Source organism: Setaria viridis, chromosome 4, assembly GCF_005286985.2.
Source record: "Setaria viridis chromosome 4, Setaria_viridis_v4.0, whole genome shotgun sequence".
Lineage (NCBI taxonomy): Eukaryota > Viridiplantae > Streptophyta > Magnoliopsida > Poales > Poaceae > Setaria > Setaria viridis.
The window spans coordinates 36,960,455-36,978,432 of NC_048266.2; the positions used below are offsets into that span (position 1 = coordinate 36,960,455).

At 49.1% G+C, this 17,978-nt stretch overlaps 2 protein-coding genes and 1 long non-coding RNA gene across 3 annotated transcripts; 2 read left to right on the forward strand and 1 right to left on the reverse strand.

Annotated features, from left to right (window-relative positions):
• The first annotated feature begins 1,727 nt into the window (after nucleotides 1-1,727).
• LOC117852597 (uncharacterized) lies at nucleotides 1,728-8,180 on the forward strand. The gene is made up of 3 exons (XR_004639886.2): nucleotides 1,728-1,935; nucleotides 7,472-7,550; nucleotides 7,678-8,180. It is a non-coding gene; the product is annotated as an uncharacterized lncRNA (long non-coding RNA).
• Nucleotides 3,295-6,922, reverse strand: LOC117852596 (tyrosine-sulfated glycopeptide receptor 1). The gene has a single exon (XM_034734748.2). It carries the CDS (start codon nucleotides 6,728-6,730, stop codon nucleotides 3,551-3,553), a length of 3,180 nt encoding a protein of 1,059 aa, XP_034590639.1. The 5' UTR covers nucleotides 6,731-6,922; the 3' UTR covers nucleotides 3,295-3,550.
• Nucleotides 8,181-11,713: 3,533 nt separating the features above from the next.
• On the forward strand, nucleotides 11,714-12,573 carry LOC117851593 (probable calcium-binding protein CML29). Its single transcript, XM_034733433.2, has one exon. The coding sequence runs from the start codon at nucleotides 11,904-11,906 to the stop codon at nucleotides 12,378-12,380; it is 477 nt and encodes a 158-aa protein (XP_034589324.1). The 5' UTR covers nucleotides 11,714-11,903; the 3' UTR covers nucleotides 12,381-12,573.
• Nucleotides 12,574-17,978: the final 5,405 nt, after the last annotated feature.

The following is a 17,978-nucleotide window of genomic DNA, read 5'->3' on the forward strand; positions in this document are numbered from 1 at the left end:
CCGCAGGACTGGTGGAGGTTGGTTAACCGCAGCGCCCCAAATTCGTCGGGCGCATGCAAGTTGATCGCGGTTAAAAATTTCCAAACCTGTCTGATTAACACTGACTGACTGACTGACAGGAGAGGAACCTGCAGGTTCAGTGACAACCTGCCACTCTGCCGGTGCCGTCGTGAATTCGCATAGGGATCGGCGTCGCGGTCAGTGGCAGCAGGAATGGATCCTAGGAAGGAAGAAGAATCTCGACGGGCGCGACGCCTCAGTTACCTTTTGATGGTCGGTAATTAGTTTAATCAGGCTGCGTGATGACGCACTTATTTGTTCTGCGGAGACTGAAGCAAAGCCGGCAACATCCTCTGAATTTGGGGGCATTCCGGTTCAGACAGTCTGAAAGTCTCAACTCTGAAACCACTGTACCTCGCAGTTTCTAAAATTACATTCTGCAGTGTTCTTAAGCCTGCAACGCGGTAATAAGATGACGAGAGCATCTGCATCTGGAAGCAGAGATGAGCAGGGAGAGACTTTGTGATGATGAGAGCGCGGCGTGGTGCTGATGCTGATCCATCCATGGCCTGATGGCCGAGCGAAGTCAAGCGACCGCCACACCCACACAGCTGTTGCCGCGCGTGGAGGGCGCCGTGCGTGCAGGCCTGATAAAAAAAAATATAGGCGCCAGAGCTAGCTGGTGATCGGCCATGGCTGGAACGTGAAGCTCCTTTCCTGGCGCCCCGATATGTACGGCGGCGTGCCGCCGCCACGTGCCCCCCTCCAGCCGGCGACCACCAGCTTCGCCTGCCGTGCCTTTTCACCTCTCGCCTTTTGAGCACGGTACAGCGAGTACGCGTGTGTGTACAAGGTGCACGCGGCGGCGGCGGCGACGGCGACGGTGAACTTTTCGCGGTGGACGGCCTGCCGCGTACGAGGGATGGGACCCGGGTTCCCAATGATGTACGGCACCGACAGATTTACTGATACCAGACTACCAGTTACCGATGGTGATTAATTTACTGGTGATTCTTCCTTCCGCTGATTAAGCTCGTAACTGTGTCTGCTCTGCTGAAGATGAAGCTGTTCCAGGTCCAGGGAGTGTTCAGAGGACTTGCACATGAGCCTGCCACGGCTGTAAAGGGAGCTACCCTTTCTTCTCGAAACGAATAGGGATGGTCCAAGTCCGACGCCGTTGCGTGATTAGGAGTACCTGATCATGAGGTGTCTGAATTGTTTTATGTGGTGTATGGTTGGATCGCTGGACAGGACACATACGATGCCTCTGCTGCTCTGCCTGCGCGCACAGATGCTGATGCTGCAACTGGAAGCTGCAGCATGGATGGATTGGAAGCTGAAGCGGGGAGCAGAGCAAATTTTAAAACCGATGGTGCAGGCCTGTAGCAGGGATCCAAGAAAGGGATGCACATCTGAAGTCTGTTAAAGCCTAATTTGTACTGAGGTTCACCATATTATAAAAATTAATCACCTTGATCTGCCGATGCTAACGGAGGATATAAGTGTCTCTTCATTTGCAGATTTGTTCAGGGCCTCGAATCAAAATAAAAGAAAAGGAAATATTCAGTCCTATGCACATTATAATTACTCTGGGCCTAGTACAAAAAAGGCTTCGTTCTTAGGATCCATCAGTCAGGGCCCTGCGCCCCTGCCCTATTAGCTCATCACATCTGGGCCAGATGAAACCCCTCGGTCATTTGCATGACGGCCCACTGATGACCAAGAAGGCTCAGGCCCAGCTCGTCCATGTTGCCTTCTCCATTCCATTCCGTCCTCCCCCGCGGCCCCGCCGGCCGCCGCAGCCACCGTCTGGGTCTGGCTTCCCTCCCGCACGGCCACGGCCGTCCCGAAGCGGCCGGTCCCGTTCCGCCATGGATTCGTTCGCGCGCTGCTGGGAAACCTCCGGCAGCAAACTACTGCCTCCAGTCCCCGTTGGTCAGTATATATCACTTGATGCCCCTGCCATTTGTTTTGTTTGGATGTCGGTGCAGTCCTTTCCCGTGCTTGCTCGTCGATCTCTGCCTTGTATAGACTTTACAGGTGATTGTTCGCAGAATTCTTCATGCGAAATTGTCGGACTATTAGGATACTATGGCCTGTGGAAGTGTAGATTGTTTTCATTTTTGCTCTGAATCAACTGGATGCTTTTACACTCCTGCCATTGTGTTGTATGGTTGCTCTGAATCTAGTAGGACTCCATCGGATCCTCTAGCAGAAGATGTATACTACCTGGATAATTTTGAATCCCAAGCGACTGAATGACTGGCATCTTCTAGCAGAAGTACGTGGATCCATACTGGTTTCTGTTTTCATGAGGGTTCACCACACCGTTTTCGCGGCTTTGCCGCGCCCTTGTTGGAGTAAACAGTTCTTATGTATCTACCCTTGTCCTCTAAGATCATTAATATCTCAATCTGGGAGCAAATTTTGGGCTGGTTCAATATCACAAACAAGTAGTCTTGTAATTTGTTCAGAGGCTGATTAAACACACAAGTTCAATGAAGATGGTATGCACGGAAAGCTATTGAAATGGTTTAGTTTATAAAGAAATCACAAAGAAAGTTGGAATTCTCAAAAGCAACCAATTGATTTGTGCAGATCCAAAAAATATCTTAGTTGCAAATAAATTGAAGAATCAAATTTGGTTTATGGCTAGAATTTAAGATACTGATGCTATGGTTCCGTATATTTTTCTACTGTTGTGTACTCATGATCCATGAACATCACAACTTGAAATACTATATGAACCATATGGATTAACAGCTTAATTGCCAGAACTGCAATAAGCACTACGCAGTAAGAAAATGTACTGCGCAGCAAGAAAATGACATCAGACTCGTCTGGATGTCCGTGTTTATCAGTGGCTAAATTATCTTTGCAAGTGCTGCTCGCCTACAATTTGTAGAACACAACTACAGTAGTTTCCGGTCTTGCCTTGGTGGCATTTAATCGAGCAGCTGCTGGGCGTTGTCCATGTCAATCGCTGTTCTGGCTGCTGGGGTGCTGACCTGCGCGCTCAGCGGCGTGGGAGGTTGCATAGGGGAGTGGGGGAGCTCTCAGCTCTGTGCAGCAGTGACGCTGCTCGTCTTCTTCATCTTGCGCGCCTTGTGCAGCACTGGCGCGTCTTCTTCATGCTTTTGATGCACTTTCAGTTTCAATGTTCATGCAATTAAGTTTCGAAATGCACAATGTCCACAAAAGAGCAAGAAATTTGAGTACATAATCTCATAACTGTGAGCCTTTTCTTTCACAGAAGTACAATGCATAACTGTACAATTTGTTAGAAAACCAATGTAGGTGAATTAAGCTAGAGCTCAATACTCTTTTCATGCACTTTCCATGTTCATGCAATTTAGCTTGGATGTACAGGATTTTCCCAAAAAAAGAAGTAAAATTGTATAAAAGGGCTCATGACCGTGAGCCTGTTCTTTTCAGAGATGTACACACGGCACACACTACTGTACGATTTGTTAGAAAATCATTCTTCTACTGAAGTTACAACTAATTAGGTGAGGTACAAGATTACCAGCTAGAGTCTGTTGTCCTTTAGCTACGTCTGCACCTGCAGGTTCACATCTACACTGTCCAGGCAGGACACAACCTCTTGGATGGTTGGCCTCAGGCAAGGATTGTGATTGATACACTTGCATGCTACTTCAAGCACATTCAGCATTTGGTCATCATGTCCTCTTCCTCTAAGTGCAGGATCCAAGACCTCAACATCCTTTCCCTGAGACCGTATCTCCCTTACCCATTGGACAAGTTCCTTTGACTTGGTCAAGACCTGGACAGGCCTCTTCCCTGTGAGCAGCTCAAGCAAGACCACTCCAAAACTGTATATATCACCTCTCAGCGTGGCCACCCATGCCTGCCCATACTCAGGTGGAATGTAACCAAGAGTGCCTACGAGCTCAGTCGTGACATGTGTGTCATAAGGAAGGATCAATCTGGCGAGGCCAAAATCAGCAACATAAGCATTGAATTCTCTGTCAAGTAAGATGTTGCTGGATTTGACGTCACGGTGAATAATGTGAGGCTTGCAGGTGTTGTGGATATAAGAAAGGCCGCGGCCTGCTCCCTGTGCAATCTTGAGTCTTGTTGGCCAATCGAGAAATGAGTTGGGGTCATCCTTGTTGTGAAGCCAATCATCTAGGCTCCCATTCTCCATGAAAGAATATATGAGGAGCCTTGAGCTTCCCTGGATGCAGTAACCCCATAGTGGCACAAGATTCTCATGCTGTGCCATGGAGAGTGCTTCAACCTCTGCTTTGAATTCTCTTTCCATCAGACACATTTCACCATTGAGTTTCTTGATCGCAAGCTTGGATCCACAGGGCAGCTCAGCCCTATAGACTAGACCATTACCTCCACAGCCGATAATGTTCTGCTGATCAAAATTATTTGTGGCATTTAAGATATCACTGAATGTGAGCTTGTTTGATTCTCCCTTGCCTCGAGGTACCATCACCAAAATGCTTCCCTTTATCCCGTCACACAGGTGATCTGAAACAGAGTTGAATGAAGTTGCTTCAATGTCCCTGCTGTTGCTACCCTTGTTCCTGTCAGCAGATTTTGTTCTTCTGATGGACAAAATAAGACGTCCCAGCAGGAAAAGGATGGCAAGCCCTCCAAAGAACACGCATAAGGCAAGCGCAACAATGCCCTTATTGTGCTTCCTTCTCATGGAGGCTGGAGGCGCTTGAACTGAGTTACAATGGGTGCTGAGCATAGAGCCGCATAGCTTGGAATTCCCACTGTAGCTAGAATTTGTAAATGTGTTAAACTGTCCACCAGTTGGAACTGGACCTTCTAATTCGTTGTTAGACACATTGAACCAAGAAAGGAAGTGCAGATTACTCAACGCAGATGGGATTGGACCTGTGAACTGGTTATTTGACAAGTCTAGCGTTTGCAAGTTTGTGAGGTTGCAAATTTCTTGTGGTATTTCTCCAGAAAAGCTGTTGGTGCTGAAATTGAGGACATCGAGCATTTTCAGATGACCAATCTCTCGGGGAATGATGCCTGTGAATCTATTGTTGCATAGGTTTAATACACTGGGGAAAGCATTGAGCACACGGTATTGACGTGATTGTGTCCAATATACAGGTAACTCAAGGAGCTTTGGGTCCAACTTGGCAGCATTCTTCTCTGATTGTAGCATTGGCATCTCCATCAATGTGGTTGGGATATCCCCTGTTAGCTTGTTGCTTGATATGTCCAGGAAGAAGAGAAATTTCAGTCCATTAATCCAGGATGGTATTGATCCAGTAAGTTGATTAATTGATAGGTCTAGTATCTCCAACTTTGTGAGCTTTGATAGCCAAACAGGGATTTTCCCTACTAATGGGCATGCATCTATGGTCAGAACCTGAAGATTCTCAAAACCATCAATTGCTTCATCTTGCGGTATGGTTTCACCTTTGAAGTTGGTTCCAATGAGCAGGGAGGTGAGATTCTTGCAGCTCTTGAGCTTCTGAAGTGCATCTGTGATATTTGTAAATGAGTTATTCGTAATAGAAAGGAAGGAGAGGGACCTGAGATTGCCTATTCTTGGTGAGAATTGCCCAATAAAATTATTGTAGGCCAACCGCAGTGCAATTAGGTTGCTACATGCATAGATGCTTTCTGGAATTGTACCAGTGAATTTGTTGATCGAAAAATCTGCAATTCTCAGATCCAACTGGGCAAAGTTAACTGTGCTAAGATCTCCCCTAAAACTGTTATTTCTGAGGGTGATGTACTTGAGCCTTGTGCAGTTACCTAGGGCCAATGGTAGCTCTCCAGACATCAGGTTGTTGTCTAAGTGGAGCTCTTCCAATCTTCTCAGCTGCCCAATAGAATCTGGTATATTGCCACGGAGCCCATTTGATCCAAGATCAAGGATGATCAGATTGGCGAGCTTGACTAGGTTGGATGCATCAAGAATCCCTTGTAAGTCATTGTTTGGAAAAGAGAGCTGCTCCAATGAGGTAGCATTAAAAAGTTCATGAGGTAGAACCCCTGTAAGGTTGTTGTGACCAGCCTTGAGTACTTTTAACATAGAGCAATTGCCAAACTCTGAGGAAATAGTACCACTGAATTCATTTAAACAAATGTCAAGCATGGCAAGTGATGGGGCGTTGTTGCAAATAGATGATGGCATTGGTCCCATAAGACTATTGTTGCTTGCATTAAGAGCAACCAAATTCTTCATCACTTCCAGTGTTGTGGATGGCAACTGCCCTGTAAAGAAGTTGCTCGAGATATTCAGTACCTGGAGAGGAAGGCCAGGATTTGAGGATCTCTGCTCTAGCAGAGGACCAGATAGGTGGTTGAAGCTGACATCCAGGATGATTATACTGCTGGAGAACAACAAATTCGCTGGTAGACTGCCGTAGAGTGAATTGCGGGAGAGGTTGAGGTGCAGCAGTCCGGTGAGATTGCCAAGGGACGGTGAGATCTTCCCTTGGAGGCCCTTAGAAGCAAGCATGATCTCCGTGACCACGCTGTTGGTGCAGGTGATTCCATCCCACTGGCAGCAGTCTGTGCCGTTGATCCATGAGTTGTTGAGGCCGCCATTGCCCTCCAACGAGAGCCCATCTCGGAAGTCAATGAGGGAGCTCCTCTCTTGCTCCGTGCAGGAGCTGACGAAGGAGGCTGTGGAGAGCAGGAGGACGAAGGCAAGGCCAAAGGAAGGCACGGGTAGTTTTGAGGAGCTACTGCTGCAGCATGGCAAATTCAGTGGCCGCATGATTCTCTCATGAAACTCCCTGATGCAGAGACGCTCAATTTGGGGTCTGACTAGCTAAAGAACAGAGGTTCTTTCTACGACAGCATGGGGGAAGAAGAAGCTGTTTGTTCTTTCTGTGCTGTTGATCTTTCCTCGTCTTGTTCCCTCGAGGAAAAATGGCTAAGGTATATGTTGCAGACACATCCAAATCAGTTTCTTACACGTTTGCCACCAGCATATTTTTTTTCAATAGGCTCCAGAGTGGGAAAAAAAAATAAAAGGAAATACTTTTCTTGCCCACTTCACATGTTTGACGTTTTGCTTCGGTAGCTACAATTCTACGTGCAAAAGTCCAACTTTCCTGTACAAAGCCTTAGTTGGTTATCCTTCCCCGGGTCGTCATCAAACTTTGGAAGTTGCCACTGAATATCTTTTCTGAGCCCAGGTTGGTATTGAATATTGCACCATGCTGAGATAATTTATAGCTGCATATATTCATGCATATCTTCTGAATCAATGATAGGACTCTTAATGGACAAGAAACCAAACCATTTCAGCAACCTAATCTCACTTGAAAGTTTTTGCTGCATATTGTTTCACTATATGGTAGAACAAGAAAACCTTGAGAAGAAATCAATTGACCGTCAAAACCCCCGACCTAGGACAGTTTAAACTCAGCAAAAGAAACTGCTCAATTTCTTTCCATATCCATTTCATTGTTCTCCTGACAGTTGTAAACCCTTTTCCGGAACGATTTCGCAGAACAGGAAAAAGGTGAAAGCAACGGCCGATCACTCTGAAGATTCGCGTCTCCTCGGGGCACTTCTGGAGGAAGTGGCAGGTGCATCGAGGAGCACTACACACTTATCTTGATCTACATATCTAATCTTTCTGGCCTCATCTCGCACATAATCGATGCTATAATTTTTAAAAGGCAATCATTAACGTCGTGCTCAATGTGTGCGCAGTCTGTGGCTGATGGAGGAGCAAGTGGATGGAGGTGAGGGCTGAGGATAATGGCGCGGCCGGGCGGGGGGAGCGGGGCCGGCCGAGGTGGGTGGCTGTGTTGCTGCGGCGACGCCCGGCCGGGCCGTTTACTTTTGGAGCGTCGGGTGATGTGTACGTCTGCGAGAAAGAAAGGAAGCGTCTCCGTTTGCCTTGGCCCTACGGCGTGTGACTCTGCGACGATGACCTATGCGTCTATGGGCTATGGATCCATGGATCGTGACCAAAAAAATATGGGAGGAGGTAACGTGGGACAGGGAGATGGTCATATGGGCAAGTCAGGTCGCCGTGAGATGTGCATAGATTTTTATCATTTTCGTTTTTTTTCCCGAAGGATAATATGTGCATAGAGTACTTGGAGCTGCTGGGGATTGAAGGATTGCGAACCAATTTGTGTGATTTTTATCTGGAGAAATGATGGAAATAAAATGGTTTAATCCAAGTAATACGAAAATTGTTCAACCAATTACCTTTACCTTTAGCTCCAGCTCCGATAATTTCTTGAGCTTGTGCTAAACAGACCTGCATCTTTTTTAGTGACATGCAAAACACATGTACTAGACTGACTCGCAGAAAAGGGAAAGGCACCTGTAAATGAGACTGGCCTTATTCTTCTGCTCCCGTCTTTGTATTCATACAGTATAGTTACAAAAGTGCATTCTTTCTTTCTTCCTTTCTGGACAGCGATGGTTTATTGGCTTTTGAATTGCTAGCGGCAGTTTTACTACCACAACTTGCTGGCACGGCCCGTTGGATTCATCCAAGCCGGACACTCGTGCGGTCGTCGTTTCGAAATCAAAGTCCCGAGCAAAGTCACTCGTTTCGAAATCAAAGCATTTCAAAATTCAAATGTTTCACTCTTGATACGTCTGTAAAAAATTCACTCTTCACTTATTGCTATCAGCATCATTCGATTTATTTATTTATTTATTTATTTATTTTGCGAAGAAGCATCATTCAGTTCACATCACTCGTTGCACACAAACGCATTGCGGTTGCAGACGTCACTTCATACAGCAGGAAGATCACCGGCGTATAGACCCGGTCTTCGGACAGAGACCGCCAGTATCTCGCGCTACTCCCCTGCGTTCACACTACGCTACGACACCGGCGAACGTGGACAGGAAACTTTAATCAGGTGAGCCGCATCAGACGCGACGACTAGCCGGTTAACCGCCGGTTTAGCTGATGCATGCAGCCACGAACGCGTCCAGATGCTGACGCCCTCTGCAGCTCTTGTCGTTAATTGCCTCGCCGGCGATGTCAAACAACTACCGTATTGTACTGGCGTCTCCCTCTCGCGTTGCGTACGCCGAGAGCGTAGAAAATACTAGATGGGTTTTTTTACCCCCTGAGATGGATGAAGACGACGAGAAGGGTTGACGTGACGTCATGATCGCCGGTGGTTTGGTTGGGATTTGAGAAGGCGGTGGAGTTGTAAGCGTCTGGACACTAGAGGTGGTTGAGTTGGAAGGATCACATCAGCAGCCGTCCCTGTCCTGATGGACGGCTGTGCGTGCGTGCGTGCGTGCGTTCGTGCGTGGGTGGATTGGGAGATGAGTGTGATCCGCATCCTGGAAGCACCAAGAGTTGCCGGGGAAATGGTTTGCCCACACTTACACGACTTATTCGATGGACATGTGTTGTGATGCTTTGGTATATATTCGACTTGTCTTGTCTCCACTAAAATTATACAAACCACTTAGAATCAGAAGCAGGGTCATATAAGTCAAGATCTTTCATAATGCCTGCTAAGCACTTTAGTAATATCACTTGCATTTTGCTAAAATAAATTTTTTCCCTCTTTTGCTCCAAAGAAAAGCATGGGCAAAAATTATTCTGGAGTGTCTTTCGATTTAGGCAGTATATGTTCCACAATCTCATGCGAAGATTTTATTCTCATCTCTCGCACGCACGCAGAGCATTGCGTAATAGTGATTTTTCAATGATTTTGTAGAATAATTGTCGGGGTCAGACGATCCCGACAAAAGGGCCTGGCTCAGCCGTCAGGCCCTTAGCAACTAATTGGTCAACTAATTGTACTTCCAGTAAAAAAAACAAAATGCTTAAGACGGTTCATGCACCACAGACAGAACGAAACCAAACACGCCGTGCGTTCTACAGTACTGATTTTAATTTCACATGTCCAGTCCAGGTCTCGATCTTGTGTGCAAAGTCAGAAACGTGCCCGATCGCTTTCAAAAAAAAAAAAAAGAAACGTGCCCGATCGGTCCCCATGCTCGCATGGTCAACATCTTTGGGTGAACGGTTTGGTTAGGTGAGGTGGTTTTGACAACGGCTGAATTGATTACATAGTCCGTACTGATCCAGTAATCTAACTTCTAACCCCGTCATTTTCCTTGACTTGCATCATGGTAAATCGATCGCATGCAGATGTAATCTAGCGCAAACCCTTCTTTCACACACAATCGTAAGCTTGGGGTCGATCTCCTTTTGTAGAAAAAAAAAATGTCCCGGCCTCTGACACATCGAGCTGCGGTCAATACTCAATAGGCCGGCGGTTGTAATGTACTGTCACCACTTGTACCTCATCGAAAATGACCAAACAAGTAACTAGGCGTTCACGTAATCGAAAAACTTCCCCCCAAAAAAATTACAGTGATGTATTCACACACGCATTAGAAAAAATAAACTCCAAACTCACCGGTTGGTGGCGCATCGCCGGCCGGAGCAGTTGACCTCCGTATGCTGATCCAATGACCTACCAACTCCTTGAAAACAGTTGCCTGGTCTCTACGACCTCAGCGCTCATCAGAGTGTGCGTAATAACCTGTTGTTAGTGGTTCAGAGCTGGTTGCCATTTTTCTGAATGCAAAACTGATCCTGATTGAGACTCGATTGCCATTTTTTCTGAATGCAAATCTGATCCTGAACATCTCGATTCAGACTTCAGAGAGTCCTCGATCGAGTCCAACGGCATGGCGGCGAGTCAGACAGGGGCAAGTAAGCCGGCCACATTATCTCTGAAAATCCAGGACCAGTTCTTCTTGGGGCCCCTGCTTGTTGCCCTTGTACGTGGAAGGTTCAGGTTCAGGTTGTTCAGGTCAGAAAACTTTAGGGTACAATACAATGCCTGCCTGAAATTTCTCCATGGTGACTCTCTTATTCTCGCGAACATGCCGGAGAGGGAGATCGGCTTGGCTTTTGACGAGTTCGTTGGGTGCCGGCCGGATCAAGCTCCGGACCGTGACCGGTCAATATAGAGGGCTCTGCGTGTAGGTGAGTGTTGATTTTGCCCGGCGTTTTGCGGCAGCCGTAGCGATGGAGAGCATGGATGCAGCAAAGCAGATCAGCCAAGTCGTACGGCCGTGTTGAATAATTGCAAGGGGGCAATGTTCTTTTTTTTTGTGAAAATGAAAATGAACGGACCATGTCTTTTTAGGTGCGAAAAAGTGCGGTGTGATGGGTACCTATTTTGTCACATGGAGAAGACATAAATTTAAATGTCAACATTGAAAAATGGCAGAAAAATCAGCATTAGATATGGTGATGTGAAAGCCTTTCTCAAGGATTTGATTGGTGGACTATTCGAGGAATGCTTGACGAACGCCGTTGACTGACGGACGAGCGTGATGAGCTTTTCTTGCTTTTTCCTCTCTTCGAGGCCAGCCAAGATTTTTTTTTTTAGAGAGAGAAAAAGGCAGGAGTTGGAGGTCTGCAACATCTTCAGGCCCAATTTTTGGGTACCGGAAAAGCTGAAGAAATCACGCACGCAACTCACCAAAGAGTTTAGGCCCACTTAAGAAAGCCCACTAAAAGTTAGGCCTTTTCAGTTGAATTGTTTGTCACGCCCATAACAAGAAGCCCAATTCGGCCCAGTTACCCGTCGTATATCTCCAACTCCATCCCCACAACAACACGCTACACGCCACCATCGCGTGAGAATCCAGCCGGCTCATGGCTTATCCAAACCCATGGCATCGCGGCGAGCGAACACGATGCTCAAGCTCAATTATATGTCCCGTTCCATGTCGACACAAAGCAACCAAAGATTCAGATTCTCCAGTCCAGTCCCTGTCGTGCACAATGCTCACTGCAATCCTGCTCCGGCATACCGTCGACCGAGCACCGAGGATCGAGATCACTGCTCACCTGCTCTTTTTAAGGCCGTGTGCTTCTCAGCCATAGCAGTCAACTAAAGGACTCGCTCACCACATCAAGATCGAAAATGGCGGCGGCGCCGGGGCGGCCGGTGACGGTGGACTTCGAGGCGCTGAGCTACATCAGCAGCCTGGTGGAGGCGTTCCAGGCGTTCGACTCCGACAACGACGGTCTCGTGACCGCCCCGGAGCTCCGTGGCCTGCTGGCCTCGCTGGGCCTGGACAAGTCCGAGGCCGAGGCGCGCGACATGCTGGCGCGCGCCGACGCCGACCGCGACGGCCGGCTCAGCGTCGAGGAGCTCCTGGACGTGATGAACGCCGGGGAGCTCGGGCTGGGCGCGCTCGGGGAGCTGCTGCAGTCGGCGCTTCCCGCGCTCGAGGCAGCGGGCGGGGCGCTCGTGGGGGCGGACGAGCTCGCCAGGGCGATCGGAGCCGTGGGCGGCGCCAGCGCCGAGGACTGCGCCGCCATCGTCGAGTGCCTGGACGGAGACGGAGACGGCGCCATCACCATCGAGGAGTTCAGGTTCATGGCCGACCTGCTCTAGATCGAGCCTAGGCTGCTACACCTGCGCGTGGAAGCGGAACGGTGTCTAGTTTGCTGTGTGTGCACGTCGTGTTCGTCTGTGTATTGAGATCGAAAATAATCAAGCAGGAGGTATCTATGCGATGCGAGTTGTGGGTGTATGTTTATGCGATGTATCTCACTATCTTTATCAAGTAACTGTTCATGTTCCTCCATGCCCGTGGCCTGTGCAACTTGCAAGACGAACACGCGACGCTTGCAACTTGTGAATCCTCGTCGTTTCGTTTTCCTGACCACGCCATGGCCAGGCCCGCGTATCACCACCACGCGCGCGCGCCGCTACTGGAGTCCGCCGTGGTTGCTCATCCTCGCTCAGATCCTCACCGGCGGCCGATCAGCGCGCTGGACACGATGGACGCCGGGAGTGGAGCTCGGGGCGGGCTCGCTGCTGCTGCTGTGAGCCGCGCCCGAAATCGAGGCCGGACGGCGGCCGGCGCTCGTCGTTGCAACTCGGCCTCATAGGCGCCGCCAGCGTTGAGGACTGCCCGGCCAGCGAATGCGACGGCGCCACCTTGTGCACGCGCTCGCTGAACGAATCGTCGAGGACTGCATCCCTGCCACTGGGAGGATCCAGGCAAATGTTCACACCAAAATCCATATAATTATTATTCACTTCTTGCCCTTCCTAATTCACCTATATCTAATGAATAATTAACTCCTACCCTACTTATTTCTAATGGGTATATAATTTTCTATCCATACCTTCCCCATTTGAAGTGGGTGTCGACTCAGAGAGGGTATGGATATCCAATAGTAGGCCTAAGACTACGCGACGAATGCGTCGGTGCTTACGTTCTGTTCATCTACTCCCTCCGTACCTTAATACAGTTACGTTTAGATTTTTTTCAAATCAAACATTTTCAACTTTAACGATGAATAAAGAGATAATCAAATAGACTAATAGCATAAATTATATTATAATATGTAATATTTTTATTTGAAATAACTTATTTTGAGGTATTATTGGTTGATTTTTGAAAAAAACTAAACGTAGTAGTTTAAGACGGAGGGAGTACGAATCATGGTCGGAATAAGGGCATGTACAACGTCAATTAATACGTTATCTATATGGTGCCATGTAGATCAATTTTACTGAGGTGGACGAGAGAGAGGTGGACGAGAGAGACAGAGGAGAGAGAGCCATCGTCCGGTTAGACGACGACCGGTGCCTCGTGCTCCCATGGCGTCATCGTCGGTACGAGTCATGGGTGTGAGGCGACGGACCCCCCGGATCGAGCGTGAAATAGGGGCACCTGTGTTCCTCGGTGCCGCTCGCCCGGTTGCCGTGCGCGTCCCCTTCTGGTCGTCGTGCCGTGCGACGGCGCCGCCGCTAGCCTTCCACCATGCCATCCGCAGCTGCGCTGCTGGCCCTCGGCCACGCCGTCCGGCAGCTGCACCGCTCGCCTGCACGCCCGCCGCCGCGCCGTTCGTCCACTAATCCGCCCGACGCCCGCCAGCCACCACACCACGTGCACTTCCCCTCCAAGATCTGCCGGTCACAGGCCAGCAGAGATAGACAAGAAAGACCGAGAGAAAGAGGATTCAAGAGGAGATAGACAAGAAAGACCGAGAGAAAGAGGATTCAAGAGGGACAGTCACGAGATATTTGAGCAGCTATTTTTGCATTTGGGTCCTTGCACTTTTACAATATATCACTAGTGAAAGATTGTAATATCAGCAAAGTCTTTTAGGCAGGTTAGAATGACATGAAATAAAATTAACAGTTAAGTAACAGTCCTAAGAAGGTAAACATCGTATATGTATCATTTCAAACAAACAAAATAGCACACAAGAATCAAGCTATACTTAATCACCATGTATGATGTGTCCATACATAAATTAAATCATACATAGATAATATAATAGACACGCTATTATATATGTTGTCTATTTTACTGTCTGTGTACGAGTATTTACAGACCACATGCCCAAGTCGTACCAGGTGCCAGATGATGGGCTGATGGGTCATGCAACACTCGATCAAGTACACTGGGCTTCCGTGGGCCTCACGGAAGCTAGTTTGCTAACGGCCCATGAGTTCCAGCACTGAGGAGCGGCTCATGAGGTCCACTGGGTGACCCGCGAAACTTATCCACCGCTCCATCCATCTTCGATCTATAGGTGTCCTCCTCTTTTCTTCTCTGTTGGCTGTTGCCCTGGATTTGTCGAATTGAGCTGCAGTGGGAGGATAGGGCCTGATTGATTTCTATTTTAAAATCGATTCTTCTTCGAATTCAAATCGCAGGGATCAGGTCCACGGGTAATAAGAAGGCGGCGATCAAGGAATGAGGATGCCAAAGCGGCGGCGTTGCGGTGAACGTGATGGCGGCAGCACGGCGGAGCCTCGGCGGCCACACCTTTACCTTGTCTGTGATGACTGGGACTCTGGATACAGCATCCGCAAGTTCCCGTTGCCGGCCGACTCAGGCGAAGGCGCTGAGCAGGGCTTGCCGAAACTTTTCCGGCGCGTGACGGCGCCGCGTGAGTTTCCCCAGCACTTCACGTCCGCCTTTGGCACCAAGATCATGGGGATGCATCACAATGATTCCGGCGCCGTCCAGATCATCGACGTCCGCACGCGGAGCGTCCTCTTTGGCCCTGAGCCGAACTATCCGGCTTACCCCATCTACTTCCCCGTCGGTGGCGATAGGCTATTCGCTCTGGATTCCGGCTGCTTTGATCTCTGCCGTTTTCCGCCGGAACAACCTGATTCCGAATCTGATGGTGATGGCTCATCGCTTGATGAATCTGATGCTGGATCTGATTTTGATAGCAATGGCAAGTGGTCGTGGCACCAGCTACCAGTGCCGCCATTCGCTAGGATGGATGTCACCTCCTACGCCATGCACCCCGATGGCGATGGACATACCATACTCGTCAGCACCAAGAGTGGAGAAGAAGAAGCTACGGCCACATTCAGCTTCGAAACGGGAGTGTTTGTGTGGAAAAATCTCGGTGAGTGGACGCTGCCTTTCACTGGCCGTGGACACTATGAATCCGAACTGAGAGCCTTGGTCGGGCTCTCCAAGGACCCGGAGACCTTTGGGTACCTCTACGCCTGCGACGTGCCCAGCACTGGCAACAGACATTGCCCTGCCCCTGCTTGGAAGCGCAGCAAGGAGAAGGTGTTCAGCAAGAACCCAGCTGATAGGCGTGTAAGCGCTAGCCTCATCTACTTGGGATACAGGCGCAAATTCTGCCTTGTGGAGTGCGTCTTGGTTGAGGAAGGCAACTCTTGTCAGGTAAAGGTCAAGGAAGACAAAGCTGATCAAGTGCTGCTCGAGAAGCCAGAAGGCGCAGGTGTGCCCCAACGCAGTGCTACATACCGTTTGATGACCTTCTCCCTCAAGTATGACAAGATGGATGACATAAGGGTTCGACAGCGTCGGGTTCGATACTACAAGTTGCTTTAGAGCATCTCCAACAGCATATGTATATTTGAATATCTAAAACGAGTTTTAGTATAAGAAAGAGAAGGTTTTTAGGAAAATTTTAAGCTCATCTCCAACAACATTCCTAAACTGGGATACCTATATTTCCTTCGGGGACAAATTTGTGAACAGAATCTTTGTTAAGGACCAATCTGCAAAACTGGCTTATCTTCTCCCCTCACCTCTCTTCTTCCCCTCCCCGCGTAGCTCCTCCGGCCGCAGTCGAATCGACGAGATGCTCCGCCTGAATCGATGCCGACCATACCCCTTCACCGCCCTCCGCTGGAATCTACACCACCTCTTGCTCCTCCGCGGCGAATCGAGGGCCGCGACGGGTCTCGGCTGAGACGGCAAGACTGCCGCAAGGGGGCCGCGCTGTGGGCGGATGCGCGCAGGCGGTGGCTGTGCGGGGCCGCGGTGGCCGTCACGACGTTGCGCGGCATGGCCGGCGGCGTGCAGTGCGTGCGCAGCCAACGCGGCGCCCGGCGCGGCGCGGAGCGGCGCCCGACAGCTCAATGCGCGGGGCGGCGCAGTGAGCGGCGCTGCATGGGGCCACGGCCCGCAGCTCGATTCACGAGGCAGCGCGGCGGATGCAGAGGTGAGGGCAGGCGGTGGCGAGCTCGGACTCTCGGAGGTGAGGTCCGGCGGCCGAAGATGGCGCGGCGGCGGGATGAGCGCGGGGCCTCGGGAAGGGTGGCGCACGGCCAGGCGATGCGGAGGCTACTCCGGTGCGACGGCGAGGCGGAGCAAGGGGGAGGGGCTGCATGGCGGGATGGGGCGGCGTACGGCCGAGCAGGGCGCAGGCCGCGGAGGAGCGCTGAAACATCCGTACGGTGGCAGTTGGGCTCTCGCGTGTGACAACAAAATATAGCAATCCACTCTCTTTGTATTATATTTAGGTCAATGATCTATATAGATAATCTGTTGGAGTATTTAGATATTCTGATGGATTTTAGGTACAGCAATCCGATTTAGATTTAGGTAAGCCGTTGGAGATGCTCTAATAAAGTATCAACCGATTGCATCCGCGAGGATCCTGCGGTATTTTGGCTGTAAAATGCTAAAATCATGTCATTATTTCCTATGTTTTCAATTAGGTGAATGTTGTTTTTCTATGTTTTATTTAATTTATTGTAAGCTGTACGACAGGAGTTAAAGTAATTTAGATAGACACAACTCCATATAGTAAGTAAAAAAAGGGTACCTGTACCACGGTACCTCAGGAACTCAGGAAAGGGGCTAAGACAACCAGACGTCAAAAGACTAAAGGCCCAACATCTAGAAGCATCTTGGAAGCGGTCCAGATGATGTTGCAGCCCACCACCCAACCTCCCTTGGTCGGAAGACAAGAGCCACGACTCGCCGACTCAGCCAGCTCGGGGGTAGGGCCTGCAAGGGTCCCACGACGCCTCACCCACTCCTTGACTCAGTAAGACCTGCGCTGTACGAGAGGCATTAAATGCACGGCGTGGCCTCCCTGACCGCCCCACGCCGGAGACATAACCGAACGAGGGGAGCCAACCTTTAACGCATACACTTACATATCAGACGAACGCTTGCTTGCAAGCACCCTGTTGTAAGCTCAGTGCATTTAATCCTAGGAACACGACTCCTGCCGAAACTGGATTTTCTCGAACCAGTATAACTACTTGTCTCTTGTGTGCTAGCCATCGGAAGTAAGGAGAGCGCGGTGTAGAATCAGGCGGTCCGAAATACCGACAATTTAAGGATAAGTTATAAGCCTATGGTGTCATTTTATTAATATATTGAGCTTCATAGTTCGTATGTACGTATGTACGTATATGTTTATAAGAAAAGTACTACTCATTATTATTGTCATGACTACATGCAAAACAAAATATTTTTTTATGCAGCTCTATATGTATTGTGAGCTTAGCATTTTGTTTACTTGTTGGTACTAGTGCTACTGCATGGTCATCATCACATGCATAAACTTGGTAATTGGCACTGCCTTTTTGCCTTGGAAGCCAGTGTCGGTACTACTGACACTATAACTAGAGTACTAGACAGAGCAAGCGGCTAACGCGTCGCGGTGCATGGATGCAATCACGCCTTGTTTCATGTTTGTATCCGTTCTAGCATGGCATTCAGTCACGTCAAACTAGATG